At 37.9% G+C, this 22,397-nt stretch overlaps 1 protein-coding gene across 13 annotated transcripts in view; it reads left to right on the forward strand.

Moving 5' to 3' along the window:
* Positions 1-22,397, forward strand: part of PPP2R2C (protein phosphatase 2 regulatory subunit Bgamma) — a 191,262-nt gene that overhangs the window by 145,569 nt on the left and 23,296 nt on the right. For all 13 annotated transcript variants that reach the window (XM_088163102.1, XM_088163108.1, XM_088163104.1 and 10 more), the window contains one exon: positions 16,728-16,892. In XM_088163102.1, the coding sequence (XP_088019228.1) occupies positions 16,728-16,892 (165 nt within the window). The remainder of the gene's footprint in view (positions 1-16,727; positions 16,893-22,397) is intronic.

Raw genomic sequence — 22,397 nt, forward strand, 5'->3', positions numbered from 1 at the left:
GTGTGATGGTGTGTTCTCCCTGTCTCTGGTGATTGTATTTCTTCCTTTGTGGGCCAGGTCATCTTTGAAACTTAACCCATACTTTGCTAATGTCACAGGAAACAATGATCTTTAAATCAAATAATGCTTAATGTCCTTAAAGAATTACCTTTGCAGGGTCAAGTGACAGGTGTCCTTACCCTGGGGATGGTAGTGAATATCTCCTTAATTTGTTTCCAAGCTCATACTATTTTTCTGTCCTTTACCTGTGTAGGTTAAGCAAGCTTAATAGGTGCCCTCTTTAATATGACTGTTTCTTTAGGAACAATTTATATGTGGTATTTCAAAGTCCAACTCTGTCTGCCTTGATATCCAAGCAATTGTACTTCCATTCTTTAGTAAGACAGATCATAATTATTTGCCAGCACACCTATTTGGAATAGCAGTGTGGCTCTGACAGTGTCCTCCTTTCATGTCCATGGTGTCTCATAATCTATGGATTACCAAGACAAATGTTCCCAAAAAGTTTCAAAAACCAAGTATATAGTTGTTATTAGAGTTCACGAAGACAACATGAAATTTTAGTGTCATTTGCCACACTAAACTTACTGACAGAAATATCAGCCATAAATGAATAGCTGTGTGTACTCTGTTTCAAGCATTAGCCCACTCCTGTGGTTGAGTATTTACTGATAAAATATTTGAAGGTTTTTGATTGTTTCATTGATTTAGCTCTTAAAACATGAAAAAGTTTATAATGACACACTCATTTTCTGAGTATGTTCTAAGAATGATGAGAGGGAAATTAGGAGTGTGTTTTTTAGTTTTAGGATAAGAAACTTTTCCTGTGTCTGAGACAGTGGCTGAATTTCTGTCTTGGATTGGGATACAGATATTGCTGCTTCTTTTACACTTGAATGAAAATCTGTGAAGACTGTGATGAGAGAGTTCAGGCAGTGATAGGAGATAACACTGTGACGAGATAATCAATTCTAGGGGCAAAATGTTCCTGCTGAGGTGCCCATGGTGGCAGCAGGTTGGCTTTTGTGGCTGGACACCTCTATGTATTCAGGAGAGAACGCTGAGTTAAAGAGGCTGTACCCACTACTGTTTCAGACAATATAAGCTGTACCTGTCTTTACTCAATTGTCAAAACCAGGTTATCAGGCAGATTACTTTTACCTAATTCTTAGATAAACAGAAATTTTGACATAGGTATTCAAAGAGAAGGTGTGATAGTTACAGAATATTGTTCATATTAGGGAATTAAATGGGAGGCCATGAGAACTGAAAGAAGGGGATAAGTTAAATTTGCATCAGTGTCCAGTCAGGTATCTTTCTGCTCATATAGAGCCATGTACATCTTGTAAAATTGCAAGGATGTGTTTTTCCCCAAATAACAACATCTATCCCTGAAACTGCATTTCTGTCCTACAGAAAAACAACTTGCATAAAAATCTCCTGGAAGTAGATGCATTTCTGGTAAAATCAGTGGGTGTGCCAATTGCAATTAAGACTAGACAGATTAAGGTGAAAAAATTCTGCCAAGCAAACAGTTTAAATTATAAATGAATGTTGCTGGGCTTGGTGCCTTCTGTAGCACATTTATAGGGATAGGCAGGAGGAGGCTGAGGCTGTTTTAAAAATGCTTGTTTCGTATCTTTTTACCGAATGCAAAAGGGAAATGAAGCATCTTGCTGTTTTACATTCAAGGCTTGATTCCTTGAAATGCATGTTTAAAACAGTAAATAGAAAACATTCTGGTTTGAAGTGGATTTTGTTAATAAGGGATCTGGCAGGGATGAGTATTTGTCTTTCTATTTTCCCTCAGAGGCAGCACTGCTACATATAATGACCTACAATCTGTTTCCCCAAGAGGCTGGTTGTGACAATGACACAAACAACAAATATAGTGGTAGAGTTTCTGGACATTCAGTTAATGTCTGAACATCTTTACAAACTCCATGGGACATGCTAGAAAAGGACTGAATCAGCAGCAGTGTGTTTAGGTATTTTACAAGTAAAGTACTTTGCCCTGTAGAATTTAATTTGAGAACAGTTTGGTTATAACCGTTGTTTTAGCAGTTTTACTAATCACTGATAATTTTTCATTTATTTGAAAATGGAGAGCAATGGAGATCTTAAATTAACTCTCTTTCTGTAGTCTCTAGGAAATATTTCAAATCAGCTTTGCAGAATTTGAACAGAATATTTACCTTAGGTAAAGCCTTAGGAAGATAAAATACAACTCGTGCTTTCTGATTTGCTTTTGTACTAGTGTGAGCACTAACTGGGGTGAAAAGCAGATGAGTGAGATTATGCTTTGCCTTTGTAAATTTTAATGACGAGTGTGCAAGACTTCTGTACATTGCTTCCCACTTGCAAGCAGATCTGCTCAGTATCATTTAGGAAGGAGGAGGCAAGAGAGAGGAGGAGGTGAGAGAAAAGGAAGGGGGAAGGTTAGCCTAGTAAATAATTGCACATACCAGGATTTTCTTCAGTAAAGGGTTTAATGTGTTTGGTTGTGTTATGGAGAGTGAGAGTCAGTGACCTTTAATTATGGATGGTATTCTGCACTGGAAAAGAAGTAAGGTAGGGGTTGCTGTATTTGTTAATGTTTGGTCTGAAATGGTTTAACAGTGTTGCCCATAGTTTAAGCCTTTAGATAGTCATCTTGGGTGAAGTGAATGAGAAAAAAGGACTGCCAGGAGCATACTGATAAGGCTTGCTTGCCATTAGCAGCAATCTTTGGGCTATCTAGCTGCACTAAATATTCTTTATGAGAATGTATTTGGATTGCTCACAGAACTACATAGCTCATAGCACTTGAACTCCCTTCATTTCCTGGTAGCACACTATTTCACTCCAGAGGCTGTCATGGCATTGCTATGGAAACAACATTGCTGTTTCCAGCATGTGCTCATCTTGAGACTCATCTTGACTAAAATACTCATTTCTCAGTCAGATCAATATAGTCCAGGGTTATCCTGTTTTAATAAAAAATCCCTTCATCTGTGTCCCGAAAGGGTTAAGCTAATTAGCAAATCACCATAGGGCCTTCTTAGTGTCTAATGTATTCTGGTATTAGAGGCATATCTTGGATAGTCAGTTTGTTAGGCAACATATCTTGGGAAAATGAATTTACTTAAGAAGTAAACAACAGGGAAAAAATAGAAAAATCCAAAATAACATGGTACATTGATGGAGACCAAGTTTGTGGCAGCCCACTGTGTATCTGAATGTAGTGCATATAGAGGGCAAATACAGAGCTCTGGGAGCAGCCTAGGCTGGGGGAGATAGCCAGCCTTACAAAATCCCTTAACTTGCCTCAGTGCTAAGTATGTGAAAGCTAAACTGAAAGCAGATCTGCAGTATTGTCTCGTTATTTGTGGAGGAATATATATGTATATATGTATATATGGAGGAATAATTTATACCCTTGAGTGACATAAGGCAGTTTGTATAAAAATGTCTGAGCCAGGATGACTCTGCACAAGCTGTGTGCACAGGAATGCATTTCTGTGCTCTCAGAAGCATTTCTGTGCAGTGAGAGAAACTGCTGCTATCCACAGCACTGTTTTCCTACAGAACACACCTTCTGTTTGGGAGATGGCAGACCTTATTTCTCTTTTGAGAGCTGTGTGTAATCCATATTAGCACTTCCTATTCTGTCAAGAAGACTGTGTCAATCTCCATCAGGTATTTAAAAAGTGAATGTTATACCATGGAGTCATATTCCAGCTGAGTTGCTACTAGCAACGTTTGAGTGGCTTTTCTTCAAATTTGTGTTCTTCTTTTGTTCTTTACTTCCTAGAGTCTCTCCCCCTCTCCCTCACCCACATGCATTGTGTCTCTCTCCAGTAAAGGAGAATGAAGGTGCCTGCAAAGCTAAAATCAGATCTGTAAGTTAGAGGATTGCAGAGGTGCCATGTACATGGTTTAGAGAGCTCTCTGATTCTTTCTCTTGAGAAATGATTGCTTTGCCTTTCTCATTGAAACACTCCTATGTGAACAACTGGGAGGGAAAAGCTGTTTTAATACATTCTGTGTTTATGGGATTCCTTTGCTAGACTCCACTTTTTCAGAGCAGAATATTGTCTATCTAGTAAAAGAGTCTTCCACTAAGAGTTAACAGTGGCAAACCCAAATATTTTCATATCTGACTTGTAGTCCTTAAGCCTTGTAGACCCTTGTCTTTCCCAAGAATTTTCCATTTACATTACTCTTATCTGAAGCAATGGAAAAGCTTTTCATGAGAAAAATTACTATAGAAGGAAATTCATTGTTACCCATTTAGCAACAATTCACAAATCTCTTTCGGGTTGTTTTAAAGTGATCTGATTCTCAAAGCTCTGCAAAATGGCAGGTTCCATTGACTTTGCCTTTTAACTTTTGGGTTTGAGATCTTCTCAGCTTATTAAAAATAAATTATTTTTGAATTGCCTATGAAACTACAGATACCAAATCACTTGATAACTTGAGGATCATTTACACTGGTGTAGTTCAGTAATAACTTCTGCTAAGATGTAATTAATAGATTATCAGCAGGTGCTGTAGTACTTATATGGGTTTTATTCCTAATGCATATTATTTCTTTGTCAGCAAAGGTATGTATGAGGGGCAGCAGGTCATAAATCATATACTGAGGCTTAGGATGGGAACAAACTCCAACATAAGGCTCCATAAAGTGCTGCTGATGGGACCACAACACAGTGCTATATAAGTATGATAGTGTTAAGGGTACTTAATGGAATTCTTGAAATCATGAAAAATAGCCCTTTATTTCTGGAAAGATTCTTTGCTTTAAGTAAGCAGAAAATATAAGCAGTTCAGATCATCTCCAGAACTAGGCACAGCACTCCAGGTGGAGTCTCACCAGAGTGGAGTAGAGGGGCAGAATCCCCTCCCTTGACCTGCTGCCCACGCTGCTTTGGGTGCAGTCCAGGACATGGTTGGTTTGTGGGCTGTGAGTGCATCCAGCCTCTCATCCACAGCATCCCCAAGTCCTTCTGGGCAGGGCTGCTCTCAATCCCGTCCTCCCCCAGCCTGTGTTGATACCAGGGCTTGCCTTGACCCAGGTGCAGCACCCTGTACTTGATGCTGTTAAACCTCATGAGATTCTCTTGGCTCCACTTCTTGAGCTTCTCCAGGTCCCTCTAGATAAGTCCTCAGTGTGTATTTTTGGCTTCATGTTAGGAAAAATGCAGTAGGGATTCTTTAATTAAAATCACACAAGAAATGTTTTTAGTGTCAGTCAAGGGATAAAATTAGTAAATAGATAATGGTAATAGGTAAGTTGTATGTGTAACTGTAAATTGTCATCTTCTCTGAACTGCATAGAATCCCAATAGTAAACAGAGCCTTTCATGAACTCTCAACAGACTCATTTGTAAGAAAAATTCTGTGTGTCCCCAGTGCAAAGTGCCAAGAGAGAACTGCATTTCTAGGATCACTTAAATTATTTTGTCTAGTAGGCACTAATGTAGATACAGCTTCTAAAAAAAGGCACTGAATTATCTTCTGTTTCTGTTGAAACAAGTTTCAACATCCAGTTCAGCTACAATATTATTTCTGATGTGGTCATCATTGTTTAGAATATCTTAATTGAGTACAGCTTTTAAGCTTTTCAGAATAAGAGCAGTTCTGTGTTTAAATGTGAGCTTGTGCAAATTGCAGCCTTTATAACTAGTTATGTAATTCAAATACTAGAAAATAATTACAGCAGTAAGGCTGTGTGAATGGGCAATATAAAGACCTTGCAGATTATTTGTTTTCAAGAAGTACAGGGAAGTCTCAGCATCTTTTAGGAGATCTCTTAAGCACCTATAAGGTCAGATTTAGGGAGGTCTGAAAACCATGACTGAATTTGCAGAAGTTGTCTTTCAGTACTTTGTTTGGTTTTGCTTCTTGCCAGAGGACACTTTGTGATCCCTGTCAGAAACATTGCTTTTAACTACTCTGATTACCTTAAATTGACTCCTATCTTAGGAATTTGACTGTCAGCCAGTCAGAGAGAACTGGATGACAGAGCATGACTGATAGCCAAAGGAGCAATATCAGAGCTGGTTAAGCAATACCTCAGCACTGAATCCCCGAGTGAGATCCTCCTGGCCATACAGCTGAAATGGGTATTGCAGCAAAAGCAAACAGTGCATGGCTGGAGTATGATAACAGTGTCACCAGGGCATGGGAGAGCATGATGCAAATATTCCCTATCTAGCCATCTTCCAAAATGAATAAATTGGAATAGTTGAATCTGGCTGTGAAAAAGTAATTACAGCTGAGGCCTTTGCATTCTTGGCAATGACCGGTGTCTTCTTTTTTCTGCAGTTGCTTTTAAAGAAGTTAATTTAAGGTGATTAGGGCATAGCTATAGCCTTGGGATAATTACTGCACTGTAGATTTATTGTTTAATAGAAATATTAATTTGTTAATCAGAATAGATAATTTTCTTACTTATCACTCCTGTCCATGCACAACTTGAAGTACGTGATCATGTTATTCTTTTAATGGATTTCTTTATCTAGCCCTCTGTCTTCTCTAACACAGTTGTCCCCAAAAAGACACCCATACCTAAGATTTCATTTCTGCAGAGGTAAGGAAAAACATAGCCTGAGGCATTAGAATACTCTTGCTCTTTGCAAATGTATAGTGAATTGTAAAAAGGAAAAAAAATTGACTGTAATTGCAGCAAATGATAAAAAATAGTGTTTTCAGGATTCCTTAATAGTGCATTAAAGAACACAACTGGGATTTCACTGAACTCATGTGTTTGTAGAGTGATCTAGGCAATGTGACTCTAGGAGATACTTAAAATTTTACAATAGGTGCAAAGATGTCTTTTCACAGTTTTCCCTAGAGCCAATTGCTTTCCAATTTAATAGGGGCTGCAGCAAACAAGTTACTATTTTGTATCAGGAATGCCTTTTAAAATATCATTATCTCAACCTTTCTCAAGTCTTTCTCAAGAGAGAAAGAGCACTTAATAGAACTGAGATGAATGTTAGCATCAACCACCAGATTTCCTTTTTCACCCTAGTGGTTTATTCCATTAGACCTTTCAGGTGTTATGAGGAATCTGAGATCCTTAGCAGAGGGACTTGGGAACTATGGCAAAGAATATTAAATTACAAATAAAGGGTCACATCATGGAACTGATCCTCATCTAAGTAGCACTCATATTTTAGTGTAATGTGACTGCAGTCAATGAAGTTATTCCTGTGGAAATGGGTAACAGGATTCAGTCCAGGATTTATTGTCTTACTAATTTTATTTCTTCAGCTGATGAGTTTAATCAGTGTGTTGTCATTGTGGAAGCTTTTAAATTGCATGCTTCTGTTTCCCTCTGGATTAATTTCTCATTGAAGCATTTTGAAAATGAACCATTCTCTGTTGTCACAGGTGCAGTAGGTGTATCCAACTTGAAAAAAATGTATTATGAATTTATTGAAAGTTAGACAAAAAACCCCATTTACACAGTTCTAGGTACAATTATGTGAAAAGATAATGTATAAATAATTTAATCAGCTATGCCAGAGGGGAGAATTCTCTTAAATGAGTCTAATTATTCTAATTCCCATGCGAGTTTGGACTTGAAATTAACCTTGCAAAGCACAGTTTTTCTCAGAGTATTAACATTAAAAAGAAGAAAATATAACTAGCTTTGCTCATTAGCTAAAAAATCTTTAGCTTGAAGAGTACTCATACAAAGACAGATGTCACAAAAATGGTCACGTGGTCATCTCAGGTATTGTGTCAAGCCTGAGGTCTGTACCTGTGTCTTCTGTGTGAGCTGTCAGAACCTGAGACCTTGGAAGCTTTTCTCACTATTAAAAGAGCTGGGACACTCTCATTATGGTACACATTATTTTATTTTGTGTTGTCATAATACACACTGGTAAGAACTGCACATGAAATTGTAGTTTGTGCCTTTGGAAGAGAAGTGCTCTGTAAAAAAAGGCTGTATTAACTTTCACAAAGTTATAGCACTAGTTTTAAGAATAAGTCTATTTTGACTGTTGTCATACTTTATGCTGATGGGCATTCTTCAAAATCCTATCAAGTGAATTAAGCAACCAGATAATAAGTCCTGCCATGAGATTTTATTCAGGTATCTTATGTAAAGTAGTATAGGAGATTTAAAAATAAGCTTTATTAATGATTTTAAAGTAGCTATTTTTCAGATTATTTGGCTGTTTTTGAAGGTAGTTTTATTTCACTACTTCCATAACAAGTATGCAGGGAAGGGGAGAGCTTTATGCTCTGAAAGACATTTCTAGCTAGCTAAAGTTTGCAAAAATATATCATTTGTGATTCATATTGAAAAACCAGTAAAAATATGGAATTACTTCAGCCTAGTGTGGTACAAATACTACTGTATTAGTGTTTTAGTAAGTTGCATATCGTGAAAGAAAAATCATCACCAAAATGCTCTAAAGACTCTATACCCTCCAGCTGGAATTTCTGTGTCTGCTTTTATTTAAGAGACAGATCTTCCTCAGCTGGATAGGATTTTAGTAATTACCAAGAAGAAATTTCTTGATAGGAATTAAGTGTTAGCATATAGGTTATACATCTTAAAAAAAAAAAAGGACATTTTATATGTTGTGTTTCTCAGTACTACCAGAGATTCTATTCAGTAAACTAAGTAGACCCCTCTCAGTTTTCTCTTAAGCATCTAATGTATTTCAGGAAAGGTTTGTGAACAGTGAGATTATATTGCTTTTGTTTATAAATTATCCTTGCCCTATTAATGTTGAATCACTCTTTTCTTGGAACCATTGCTAGTATGTAGTACATGATGCCACTTAACCATACTACATAGAACAGCACTGCCTAAGAGAAACTCAGCTGGGGGACTTAATAGGGCTCCTGTATTAATAATTTATATGTACCTGGGGCTCTTCTGGTATTTGTGTTCCAAGTGTAGCATTAAGCATGCCACAGTAGTTTCAGACAAATCATAATCAATTCATATGCAAATATATGAACTAAATATGACTTTGCAATCTTTCAGTGACTGAGTGTCTCCAGGTGTGCATTTACAAAGGCAGGTCTTCCTCAGTTGATTCATCCACTTAACTTTTCTTTCAGCTGTGTATATGCAGATAATGATGTCTTTGCTCTTGAAAATTTGAATCTGCATATGGTTGTTGCTAGAGCAGGCATGTGACTGTGTCTACAGCTGAAAATGCAGGCATTCCTAAATAAATTAAAATTTTCCAGTATCTACTTCTAAATTCATGATTCTCTAACTAAATCACTGTTTGCAATGTGTATGAACAGGCCTATCTATGATAAAATTTGGATGTGACCTGCACCATTTAAAATGGTCTTTTTCCTAGCAGTGCTACTTTACAGTTCTGTGCTTTAAACACTTAGTCAGGTGTTGCAGCTACTCCATAGGCAGTTTCTCTTATATAGTAGATTTGTTTTTCTGCAACTTGCATACAGCAAAGTCTGATGTTTACTGAATTTATGGCAGTAAAAGCAATTCCCTGAAATTTTACTAAGTACATTTAAAATATGTTCATTCTTTTTTCAAGTAGTATTTGTGTAATGGAGATTCAGGGATTTCTTGCTGCTTTATCCTACGAATGCAAAGTAAATCTGATGTTGCAAAAATCAGAATGAGATCTCTCAAATTCAGAATGAGTCTTTAGACCAGTATTCATTCTGGAAGAAAGTTGCAAAAGACAAATGTAATAATAAGAATAATAATAATAACCTCTCAAAACCAATTAATCAAGAAGAGAACTGAGTGAATACTCCCATGACTGGACAGCTGCAGGTAGGGAGGAGAGAGACCACTAGATCAGAATCCAGTCTTGCTGGCTCTTAAATTAACCTTTGCCAAGCCTTTGCCACTTCCTACCTCAGGTTCATTTTATGTAAAACATTAGCAGTGATACTAATTCTATTTTGCTTTAAACCTAATGAATGGAAAATGTTTCTAATATTACTTTGAACTTCTTGCCATGTATCTCCAGTACCAAATGAAACTTGAGACAGAAATTCTAGATGTTTCAGCTTTGGCTCAGAAGTTTGATATTTAGGTTATGCTTTTGGACAACTCTTTTCCCATCATCCTGAGGCACTCTGGTTTCTATCAGCTGCCAGATAAATCAGTAACATCTTTGTTCCTTAATACACAGAAAGGGTCTGGTTTTCCACTTTTGTGATCCTCATGTTTTGTAAGTGTTATGGTGTTAGAAGGCAGAAATAGAGAGCAAAATTAGGCATGACTCTGGCTGGAGCATTACATGAGGAGACACGGGCTGTCTTTACTGACAGTGGTATGCTGAGGATAAATGTGAGACCATTGCCCAAGGACCATCATTCCAGCAGCAGACCCCTGATTACCCACACTGTAAGAAAGTGCACTGCCAATAATACAGGAGGATGTACTGAATATATCATCCTGCCTCTAGATAAGCTAGGTCTCAACCTCTTGTTTAGCCAAATTCTCTTTTGTGGCTAGTTCTAGCTGGATAGATGGAAATTTCCTGCTACTGCAGCCTTTTAGCTATGACCATGACTTTCCTTCTTCCACTAACAGCTCTTTCTCATCTAGCTTAGCCTGTAATCCTTGAGTTAAGAAACCTCAGAAGTCCACAGAACTGTGTTAACATTACTTAATCTCTTCTTTGTGTGCTCTTAGTGTGTGTTCTTTATATCGTGAGCAACTCCTTTACGTTGTGTTTGCACAGCACCTAATGTAATTGGCTGTGGTTTGGCCTTCCACATAGAGCTAACAGGCCCCATAGTGGTTTTTACTTTCTGTATCTCATAATCCTGATATGAGGAAAGCTACAGAAGTCTTTTTATTATTGTAATGGCACTGTCAGAAAGCCTTTGATAAAGACTTTATTTCCAATCAAAATCAAGTCATTTAAATTGGTACTTTCAGCAAATCACTACCAGTATTAGACTGTTGCCAAAGTTTCCAACTCCAGTTTGATGTCTGAAGAATCACTGTTATAAATACCATGGAGTTAAAAATAGAATTGGGCAGACATTGTATAGCTTAGTATGGATCAATACCTTGCATTAACAGGTATTAGGTTCAAGGCAGCTGGGAGGAACACACACTTAAGCAGTTCCTGCCTTTGTAGTCCAGAAGAGTCAAATAATACAGAAAATGTAATTGCATCTCTCTGGGCTTCTAATAAAACCCATATAGTACATGCTTTTAGTGGAGCACTGAGCAAATGCCGTGCAGTGGAAAACATTGACACTGTGGCTATGAAGAGTACCTGGAATGTAAATACTCTCTTTGCCTAAGGTAAAACACTGGAATTTGAAGAAAAGGTCATATCTATTAACCTATTGACAGTTCATTTCAGGACCTCTTGACTCTTGGACAACAGGCCTGAAATACAGAACTTGAGAAGCTGGACCCTATCCAACCCTATCCATACTGTCATGGATGTTATGCCTATTGTAGAATTGTCATTCAGCTGTGAGAACATACAGTGTATCTATAAGAAATGGGAAGAAAGGAGTGAGCTGATGGTTATTTAAAAGCTTGGGCTTGCTTCTTTCATTGATAATAAGATTGATGCAATCACATCATGATGTTGTTAAGCAGACTGAGGCCTCATGTACCCAGCCTAGAAGAAAACTGGAGCCATTTGGAATTCTTTTTCTCAACTGGCACGTGGTGTAGGAATAATATAACCATCATATAGGAAGTGTAAAACTGGTAGAGCTTGATTTGTAGGCATCACAGTTCCCTCCTTGTAATGAAAATAGCGTGCACTAAATGACTAGCAGGGGAAACCACTCAGAGAAATGCGTGTATTAAAAGTGTAGAGCCTCAGCAGGACCACAGTAATCAATTACTCTAAACTGAAGCCCTGGCAGCTTCCATGAATTGCTATTGATTTCAACTACTAGTCAGTGATTCTTTCTAGGGCCAAGCTGAAATGTAGGTGTGAGATGCAGACAAAATTAGTAACCTGAACAAATCTCTGTGGAAAACACAGGGAACAGTCAGGTTTGGTAAGACATGCTATGCTGAAGGTTATTTTTTGAAAGTGCTTAAATTTGCAAAAACCTAAGTCCCACGCGGGGATAAAAATGAAGTGTCATATCAGCATATATTGAAATAAGAAAGATGAGAGTTTTGTTTTTCTTGTGAAGTTATTATGGAAAATGTTGTCTGGCTTTCTAAAGAAAGCCTCTCCTCCTCCGTTGCAGTTGAGTAAAAGGGGGAGGGGGGCAAGTAGTTTTTTTTTCTCGAGCCTTCTTCTGACTATAAAAACTATTTCTTTCTTGCAGTGAACCCACAAGTAATTTCAAATTATTCCAAAATAATGATAGAAGATTCAATCCTTTACATGCTATAGCTTGTGAGCTACAAATTTGTTCTCTACAAAATTCTGTTTCTTGTTGAATTCCTTGATGGTTTCAGGAGGACGAAGAAGCTATTTTTTTATGCATACTGTTCACTTCAAAGGGAATTTAATCTGTTTTGAGGAGGCTTCTATGTTTCCATTATCATACAAGAAAACTTATTCTGGGACCTTTTTTGCTCAGCAGGAACCCTGTGTATTTTCCACATTCTCATTATCCATGTTTTGGCATGAGCATAAAGCAGGCATGCTCATTTATATTCTAGCTGATCAAGAGGAAAAGTCTGATTAATATGAATTTTGGATCAAGGTGAGGGTCAACTTTGTAACCTGGAATAAAAGGAACTTTCTGGAATGACTTCTCCCAGAGGGGAATATTTCTGTTAGATCAGTGGCCCAGAGGCAATGGAACAAATTTTCTTCCTCCTGTTATCCTCATTTTGCTATCAGCTGCCCAGCAGCAGCACACAATACTGGATTAGAACTAAACATACCATATAACTGAATTGTGTACTCAGATCACATTCCTCACACTGCATATCATTGCAGGTTGTTAATCATGCCTTTCCTTATGCTCTTTCCTCCTTCCTCTCTTAGGGTTTTTCTTCTCTCCCCCTCCCCCTCTCCCTCAGATCTTTCCCTAAAGCCTCCTCACAGCCCAGCCAGGCCTTGCCCTACTCACTCTCCTTTGTTTTATTTCTGTTCTTGATTAGTTTGGGGAAGGCAGCGTAGATGCTCAGCCAAAGTTAATGTTACATTGTTTTGCTGCCTTTCCCAAAATTGCCTTTCCTGGTCTTGTAGCTCTACTAGCCCAGCTGTGAGAACATCATCTCTCACCACTGTAGTTGCCAAGTGTACTCGACCTTTTATTTCCATTTTGCTGTGGAGAGCATCTCTAAAGTCTGCTGGCCTCTTCATAGCTTTGTCCTGTTCCATGGAGCCAAGCAGTGGAGGCCAGGTCTGGTGTGTAAGACAGCAAATAGTAAGGAGGAAGGACTTGTTCTGTTTTTTGCAAGCAAGAAGATATTTTCTATTGCTTATTTTAATTTTAATGAATTGAAAGACTGCCAATGTATTCTAGCCCATCACTGGCAAGGTGCAAGTTCAACCTTCCCTTAGTGCAACTACCTACCAGGGATCAAAATGCCTTGTTCTTGTCAAGCATGTGTGGGAGTCAAAGCAATATAAACATATTTTTCATTTTCTTAGGCAAAATCTCTACCCTATTAAGCCACAGAAACACTGCATTTTTTAGGACAACAGAATTATATCCTAGTGCACTGCCAATGGTGAACTGAACTCTCTGTTCTTTCTGTCTTAGATGCCTTTGGTCCTAGGTGTTTTTCCATACTCTGAAAATGAAGCAGATCATGTGGTAGAACAAGAGTCAGATGTGACTGATATTTCAGAGATCAGTGCAGTGGGAGAAAAGGACCATGCCCCACTTGAGACAGCCCCCCACAAGATCTGACTGCAGGGGAATGCAGTAGTGTAGGAGATAACTACAAATTTGTAGTTATTATTATTACCAAAATTATTAACATAGTTTTCTCTTTAGCAGTGGAATTTTCATTTAATCTGTTTCTGCCAGATTCCCTCTGTTTCGTGCTGTTCAAGTTCACCAAAGGCCCTGTTTCTGAAGCACACTGTCTGGTCCAGTTTTTCAAAATTTTATTATTTTTTCCTGCCATACAATGCTGTGCTTAAAAGGAAGAAAAGACACAAAGGGAAGATAGAAAAATAGAAATGAAAAATGTCTCATGGGAGATGCTTGCCCTTACAATGTCATGCTAGTTTAAATACAGTTCCCACACATCACATGTCAATCTGTACTTGATTGTTTTCAAATAGATGGCAAAAATCATGAGAGGAGGAAAATGTTCTTTTGTGTGACATATTCTTCTTTTGATATATTGGGTTCTGTAGCTGTCAAAACAAAGGCTGTTTTTCCATCTATTATTACAAATGCATTTGGGCCAAATCTCATCTGCAACTCTCTAGTCCCTTGGTTGTTTACTTCAATACTGTGTTGCTGTTTTAATTTTTCTAAATCTAGTGAAATGATGAATTTTCATTTTTGCTATGATCCTCAGCAGGCAAATGAGGTTCTTTCTCAGTGGAGATTTAGATCACGTCTGGAAATGCAATATGTTTCAATTATTTTCTGCTTTTCTGGCAGGAGGATGGAATATTTAATTTCATTATTCAGCATAGGTTTATTCATTTTACACAATGAAAGGAAATTCATCAATAGTGTCTTCAGCGTCCAGAAAAATGATACCTAGCATGACTGTTTCATATACTCCATTTATATTTTATATCTTTCTCATCACTCAGCAATTACTCATCTCTCAGCTGAGAGGTGAAATTCTTCTATTGAGTAACCATAATTTCTCTGAACTCCACAAAGAAATTCAATCCCTGAAAGCAATTGCTTTTACTTAAAGGTGTTTCTTGAGACAAATTCATCAAATACACATAACTGAATAAAGGTTATTTTTTTCTGTTGATATTCAGGTTTGTTTAGTGATGCTTTATAAAAGAGGCAAATCAATGTTTCTACATCTTAACATTCATTGCACTTTTATTAATCATGATGGATTCTTGGAGATGGATGCAAATGTGATAGTACAAGTAAGTAGGAATGCAGTTAAAATGCAACATTAATTCATTCCCAGTTGTTATTAAATGTCACAAGATATTAATAGTTTTGCTGATATTTTCCTTTCTAAACCCATGGGGATAAAAAGGAAAGAAACCCAAACCACAACAGTGTTATGTATGCACAGTCATCAAGATAATTATCTCTGAATCTTTTGTGCTATTTCACTGTACATTGTGCCAGACCTATATTTTTGGGAAAGATCAAAATATGGAGTATAAAAGTGGTGAAATATGGAGTGTAAAGGTGGTGATGGACTGTATCCCATTCCCACAGAAATCAGTCAAAGGTCTTTGATTGGTCTTCCATTTGGGAAGTGGTCACAGTGGGAGCAGAAACAGGCTTAGTACCATGATATATGATTTTTCTCACCATCAATAAAACAGATTTTCTCATTTATCTTTTCCTCTGAGATGTTTAAATTTTGCACGTCAACTGATTCAAATTTTATGTTCAGGGAATCCAGGCACTGAGATGATTTGTGTTTAGGGCACTGCACTGAGACTCAGTAGATCTGGGTTTGTTCTGTCATGCATTTCCCATGTGATCTTATGCAAATCCTTTATTGCTTCTCACACAAACTCATCAGTAAAATAGGGTAATGTTACTCTTCTTGTTCGAAGGATTTGTTAACATTTGGATGGCTAATTTGTAGCACATTTCCGAGGGCCATGTGAAAATGCACAATCTGATTTAAATGTACTGCTTTACATATATATCCTTATTTCATTTTATGTTTGTGTATCTATTGCTTTCTTCCAGCCCCCTCATGAGACTCCCTTTCATTCTTTTCTCTGTGAGCAATCTTTCACAGACTGGCCTTTTCCTCCAAACACAGGCTCAGTGTGGATCCTGGGTTTTTAGGCAGGTAGTGTGTACAAGTGAAGATAGAAGTGTTGGAGAGGCACCATGTGAGTTACACTTCATATAGGTAATCTTTGGTGGTCCAGCTGACAAGTTTGTGCTTAGGAAAGTAGATATTTGATGTATTTTTTTTTTCCAGATGATGGTCACTTAAATGATTCAGGTGTACAATTCTCAATCACAGAAATTCGTGCTGATTTCAGTAGTGGATGTCATTTATATAAAAACATAAGGATGCAATTTCAGATACTTCTTTGTAAATATTCAAATAGCAAATCTAATACAGTGTGTAATTTTTTAAAGGAAATTGAATTAGTATAATACTTCTGTGTTTGCCATGCGTGCCTTTGCAAAAAAAGTACCTTTTTTTTTTTTTTTTTTTGAGTCTTTTATCTTAAGCTACGTGTATTTTTTAGCTAAAGTTGCATAACCATAAAAGCCAGTGAGCTTTACTGGAGTGAGCAGATGAGCTGTGCATTGTTCCCTCTCAGTCAGCATTATCTGGGATAGAGCAGCAGTTTCAATAGCAAGCACAGGAGATACAGCTACCTGCTCTCTATTAGCTTCAATGAAGAACTGAAGTGAGAATTCTATGTCCCTGCAACACTGTTTCTTTCCTGTCTTTGCACAGCATGGATAAATGGTGACCTGCCAATGGCATCTGCAGTAAAGCCCTGCAGGCTTTGAGTTTTACATTTGGTTTGGTATAAGTGGGCCAGGTATGGAAATTTAAAACTGTACTACTACCAAACAAATGAGTGTATCTTTAAAAGCATTACCTGTGTGTACATTTGCATGCTTCCTTCAAGTAAGAGTCGTGGTTTACCTGCAGAAAACTGCATTTCCTTGATGAAACTTCCACCCAGACATTGTAGATATAAAGCCAGCCAATATGGAGGACCTGACAGAAGTGATTACAGCCTCTGAGTTCCATCCCCACCACTGCAATCTCTTTGTCTACAGCAGCAGCAAAGGATCCCTGAGACTCTGCGACATGAGGGCGTCGGCTCTCTGTGACAAACATTCCAAGCGTAAGTCCTTGCTCCATCGGGCCCCAGGGGTCATTCAAGTCTTACTGTTCACAGACAGAACACAGACGGGTATTAGTGTATTAGCTTCTCATTTGCAGGCACATTTGAAAAGAAAACGGCGAAAAGAATTTTTTTTAACCTGTGCAAGTGTTAGCTATGAACTTGGTAGCAGTCGTGTCTGTGACTGGTTGCCTTTACGGTTCTTATTGCAGGGATCAGAGAAGAACCCGGAACTCTGGCTAAAGAGAGAGGATTCCTAGCAAATGAAAGAGGATGAGGGAGTATTTAAGTAGATGAGCATACTGGTTTGAATACACAAGTGCTGTTCTGAATGCTGCAGCAAGTAAATTTTAATTGTCAGACTGCCTTCAAATTTTGAATCTGTTTTCTGGATTAGAAAATCTCAGTATCCTTCCTTAAAATGTAGTCCAGCATTCCCTATATGTAGTTTTTCAATATTATGTCTTAACAGACTCAGAGGAAATGCAGTAAGTAATTGGGGAGGTAAGAGGGAAAGAAACGAAAATTATTTTGATATAGAAGTTATCATCAGTCCTACATGATTTTATGTAGCCTGTGAAATTTTGAGATGAACCACCTAATCAAGGTAGTTCTTATCTAAACTGTACATAACAAGAAGGAAGTAGAATTTTAAAACGTGTGACTATCTTTGCTCTCAAAGTAAAAGTTGAAGAAAAACATATGTTTATATTATCTTACTATCAGAGAAGACAGACTGTGGTTCTTCCCACCAGTAATCTGGCAAGCCTGGGCACTTCGCCTTGTGCAAGCCACCTGTTTGTTCCTAATCTTCTGAGGCTGACAATGCCCAGAAATAGGCATCATGTGGGTGGTTTCTGAGAAGCTGAGAACCTCCTGAATGAACTGTGGTGGCTCGGCTTTAGTCCCCTTCAGGACGAGGGCTCTTCCAGGACACCTCCATCTCACAGAACTGGGTCGTCAGTTTCCTTTGTGATGCTGAAGCATTGGAAGGAAATTTAAGAGAAATTCCTTTAGTACCAGTGCACATAAGAGGTTTTATGCCATTCAGTGCCTACTTGAACCTGTTTGAGATGGGCAGATCTTATTATTAGGGGTGAGAGGGGAGGAAAAAGCATGTGAAGATTTAAATGAGACATAAGTGGTACACAGATTTCATACATATGCTATTTTTAAAACTGAAGTGAATTTAGTAAAAAGCCTGTGACTAGGCCTTTTGACTGAAAGGAGAAATGCACGTGCTCAGAACTTCTTAGGAAGTGGTGTTCAATTATAAAAAATAACCTTCAAGGACAATTTCCCAAGCAGAGAAATGTCTTACCTTTGTTAGCTGTATCTCCTTGTAGGGGGAATTCAATACCATGAAGTGAAATGTAAGCATGACACAGTCTGACACAATGCTGTGAGTTATCCTGTCCCACTTAATTGCTTTGTTCTGTAATACTTCCATTTCTTCCTGCTAATAAGGCCTCCATGCTCGTGTAACCCAATGCCAAATGCCAATCAGAACTTATTAAAGCCACAATACAGCAACACTGGATGAAAGAAGGCATTTTATGTGAGAAGGGAGCGCAAGGTCTAATGGTCATTGATTAAACCCCATTTTCCAGATCTATGAGTTAGAAAATAGCCATTTAATGTAGCGTTACTGCACTGAAGTCAAGTCAAGCTCATTGAGAATCTGAGTGTGTACAGTACAACATTGATACAGCAATGGTAGAACTTCTAAAGTGTTAAAAGGAGTAGGACCCATGTACTGCTGATTGGAGTGGTTTCAGTATAGCTCAGAGACAAGCAAAGTGAATTATATACAGCCCACAGCAGCCTAAAAAGATACACGAAAACCCAGTCTGTAAAATCAAGTTATTTGCGTGATTGTCTCTCTGGTACCTTGACTGTGCATCTGATTCCTCTTTACAGCTGCTAAATTTGCAGCTGGTGCATGTGCATGATCAGTACCTTCCTCTCCTAGCTTGCCTTGTCTTTCAGTCTTTCCCCATAACTGACTTCACTTTTCAAGCAAAACACCACAACTCGAGTAGCTGTAAACCCTCATGTTGTGCCATGCATCCCTGCTTTCTCAGCACAGTCTAGCATCCCTTTGCTAGACTCTATTTCAGATGCTGTTCCAAGATTGTAATGGATTTACATATTTTTAGGGATGAAAGATACACTGTAACACTTAACAAAATACCTGGGAAATGAGCATATGTTGTGAACTTTTGCATTTACTCCTTTTCCCCTTAGTTATTCAAATCTCTGTAGCTTTCATGAAGTCCATTGCAGCTTTTGGGGGATGAGCTCTTCCATTTGTACAGGTTTAGAGAGTGCCATGAATAATTACTGTGCCATACTGTAAAATAAATTACATATTAATATCTGCAGTGTAAGTCAACCAACACAGGATGTTAATAAATTATAATGTCTTGAAGATTGCTGGTTTTCTGGGCTTAGTGGCAGAATCTCTCTTTTCGGCATTAGTGGCAGCAGCACTACAAGGTTTCCCTTATAAATCCTCATGGCTTTGACGTGGAAAAGATGAGACTATTTCCGTATGTACTCATCCTTGATGCCTATGCTGAGATTTAATAGCAAGCTGCCAGTTTGCGTGAAGAGTTGTAATGGGGATATTCTGTCCCTTAGAAAAATTATCTCAGACCACCAAATCTATTTATAAGGCATTGAAAGAATATCAGGTCAGTAGCTGAATTTTAAATGGTCATTGAGATACTGATAAGGTGTGATAAAATGTGTTGTGTCTCTAATGGACTACCTGAAACTGCTTCTTATAACAGCTCTGTAACAGATTGTGCAGTGCTGAGTGAGGATCACAAGAAAATCTTCTGTAGCCATTGCAAATGTGTATCAGAGAAAGACCACTCTCTAACCATAGAGCAGCTACATACATAATGCTGTTCCATGTTATTATCAGAGAGGATATTATGGGAGAGGATGCCATCAAAATTGTTCTGGAGAGGAGGTGCCAAAGAGATGAACATCCCTGCTTGTTTAGAATATTGAAGGAGTGGGACTGAGGAAGGTGTTCTTGAAGTCCACAGTGTTATAGGTAAAGATTAAAAACATTTATGAAAGTCAGACTCGAGCAGCAACAAATAGGGAATTAATGTAAATAATATGAAACCTTTCACCCAAATAGTGTACTTACCAAAGCACCCAAAGATTGCCTTGGAGATGTCATCAAGCAACATGCATGGAAGTGCAATGTAGAAAAAAGACAGTATATGGAAATCCATTACAGCAGCAAAAGTATCATTGTTAGAGCAGTCAGCTGGGAACATTGAAGAAATAAAAGAATTAATCCCCACGTCAAATTCCATAAATTTTTATGCGAAGGTTTTAGGTGACAAGGAAGACAAGCATAGGGATACTGTTGCAGTAAGATCATTCTGACTAAAAATACACTTACAGCAGCATTTGGTCAATTAACAAATAGTTGCTAATTTGGTTTTTATTTTTTTATTGCTAATATTATGTCCAGAGATCCTCATAAATGTTCATGGAGTTAATATCATTCTTCCAAACAGCTTGTAGGCTAGATGGGTAAATATGGCTGTTTCAACAAATCATACAATAAAGCAGGCAGCTAAAGAAAACTGAGCGTGAGCATGTGAAGTCAGAAAAAAAAAAAAGAACTTTTTCAGTAGTTCATCTGAGTTATTAAAACCATTATTATATGGTAAATATAAACTGTATAGTTATGCAATATGGAAATTTAAGTCACTCAAGAGTAGAACTCCTATTGATATTTCATGTAATAGCCTTAGCATCTTGAAGTCATTGCATACTTCAGAAACTGTAGTAATTTATTTAAATTCTGTATATTGCTTTAAGGGTTTTTTAGTATTCATTTCTTAATATGTATTTGTAGACTAAAACCTTATTTCTAATTATCCATTACCCATGTGCAAAGTTAACAGAAAAATGCTTCAAAGAAAGAAGAGCTGCAGTTTCAAGTTTATTGCTGTGTGTGCCACAGTGATCTTAAAAACAAAAATATTGGGATTATACAGCATTAGCCTCTGTCACCATGAGTTGGAGCTTTCTGTCCTCCAGACAGACTTTTCAAGCTCGAGTCCTCTGGGTCTGCAGCAGGAGCTGTTTAGAGCCCTCCTCCCTTGACCAAGGAAGCATTTGTGGGTGACAGGAAATCCCAGCAGCCTTCCCTGGACTCTCCCTGAATGGATCAAAGCCTCTCAGCTGGTACATCCCAACCCCATGGGTTGCACAGTCAGGATCCTAAAAGTATTAAATAGTTTTTGGATCAGTGCAGTGTGAATCCCAGGTTTGGTGTGTGACTCAGAGATGCCATCCAAAGGTGAGGGGGGTGGTTTTTCCACTGAGAGTACTTTTCCACATTTTTATTTGAAATCCAGGCCTGAAAGAAATGCCAGCCTTTCCCCAAGGATAAGTGCCACTGTCCTGTCAGTCAGAAATGTAACTCAATTGGGCTATCTGCTGGGCTGTTTTGAGATTACCTTTGATTTTAAAGAATTCAGAATCGTGGAAGCAGCCAAGACGCAAATCAAGGATAATCTACTTCAACATCTTGAATCTTAAAAATGAAATTAATTATATTTACCAGTTGTTTAAAGCAGGTTGGAATTTCAGAGACAAGAGACCTTTCAGGCCTCTGACTGAATATGGATTATCTTTCATTTGCAACAGAGAACAAGCAGATGCACAAAAAAGCCTGTGACAGACTATCCCTGCTGGATTTGCTAATTAATATTGACCTTTCCAAATGAATGATTCTTATTGTCTGACTGAAAAAGAGACAACTTGTTTTTCTTCTGAGCAAGCTTAACATCTAAAGCACGCTTTTTATTTCTGCATTGGTCTCATGTCAGGTTATGATCTGAGAGAGACACAGTCACCACTCTCCCTTTGGGCACAGAGAGGGCCCTGTCAAAGTGATGTCCACTTCAGGCAAAATCTGCAAGGTTTCATGTGGCAGGAGTGAAACTTAACTGAGCTTCTGAAATTATTCAACCCCATGCTTGATGAAGGCTGGTTCTCCTTATCCTAATTCTGGGTTTGTTTTTAAGCATGCACTACAAAGGCATATATGCATTCCTGATTTTATATCCCCAATGAAAAAATGTGCTGCCCATATCCTGATAATTTTGTAATTATGACTGTCACTAAAGGTCTGTTACTACAATTTCATGCATGCTAAACTAGATCCTAGAAGGGATGCTTCCTTGTGCAGGAATCCCACTGAAATTTGGTAACAGATTGCCTTTAGCATGGGCTCCAAAGCTTCCATTCTGCTCAGTTTGGATGAATGTATAATAAAGACATTTAAAACACGGCTAATGAAAATTCAAAAATGTTTCTACAGAAATGCAATTATGTCTATATAGTGTTTCCTCCAGTTGTGCAAGATACATTAAAATTAAACTGAGGAAGAAAAAGCCTGATTTATATACTTCTAGCTATCAAATACTAGGAGGAAAGAGAAAAGCCTGAAGCAATGGTAAATGA

Source organism: Sturnus vulgaris, chromosome 4, assembly GCF_052056855.1.
Source record: "Sturnus vulgaris isolate bStuVul1 chromosome 4, bStuVul1.hap1, whole genome shotgun sequence".
NCBI classification, from domain to species: domain Eukaryota; kingdom Metazoa; phylum Chordata; class Aves; order Passeriformes; family Sturnidae; genus Sturnus; species Sturnus vulgaris.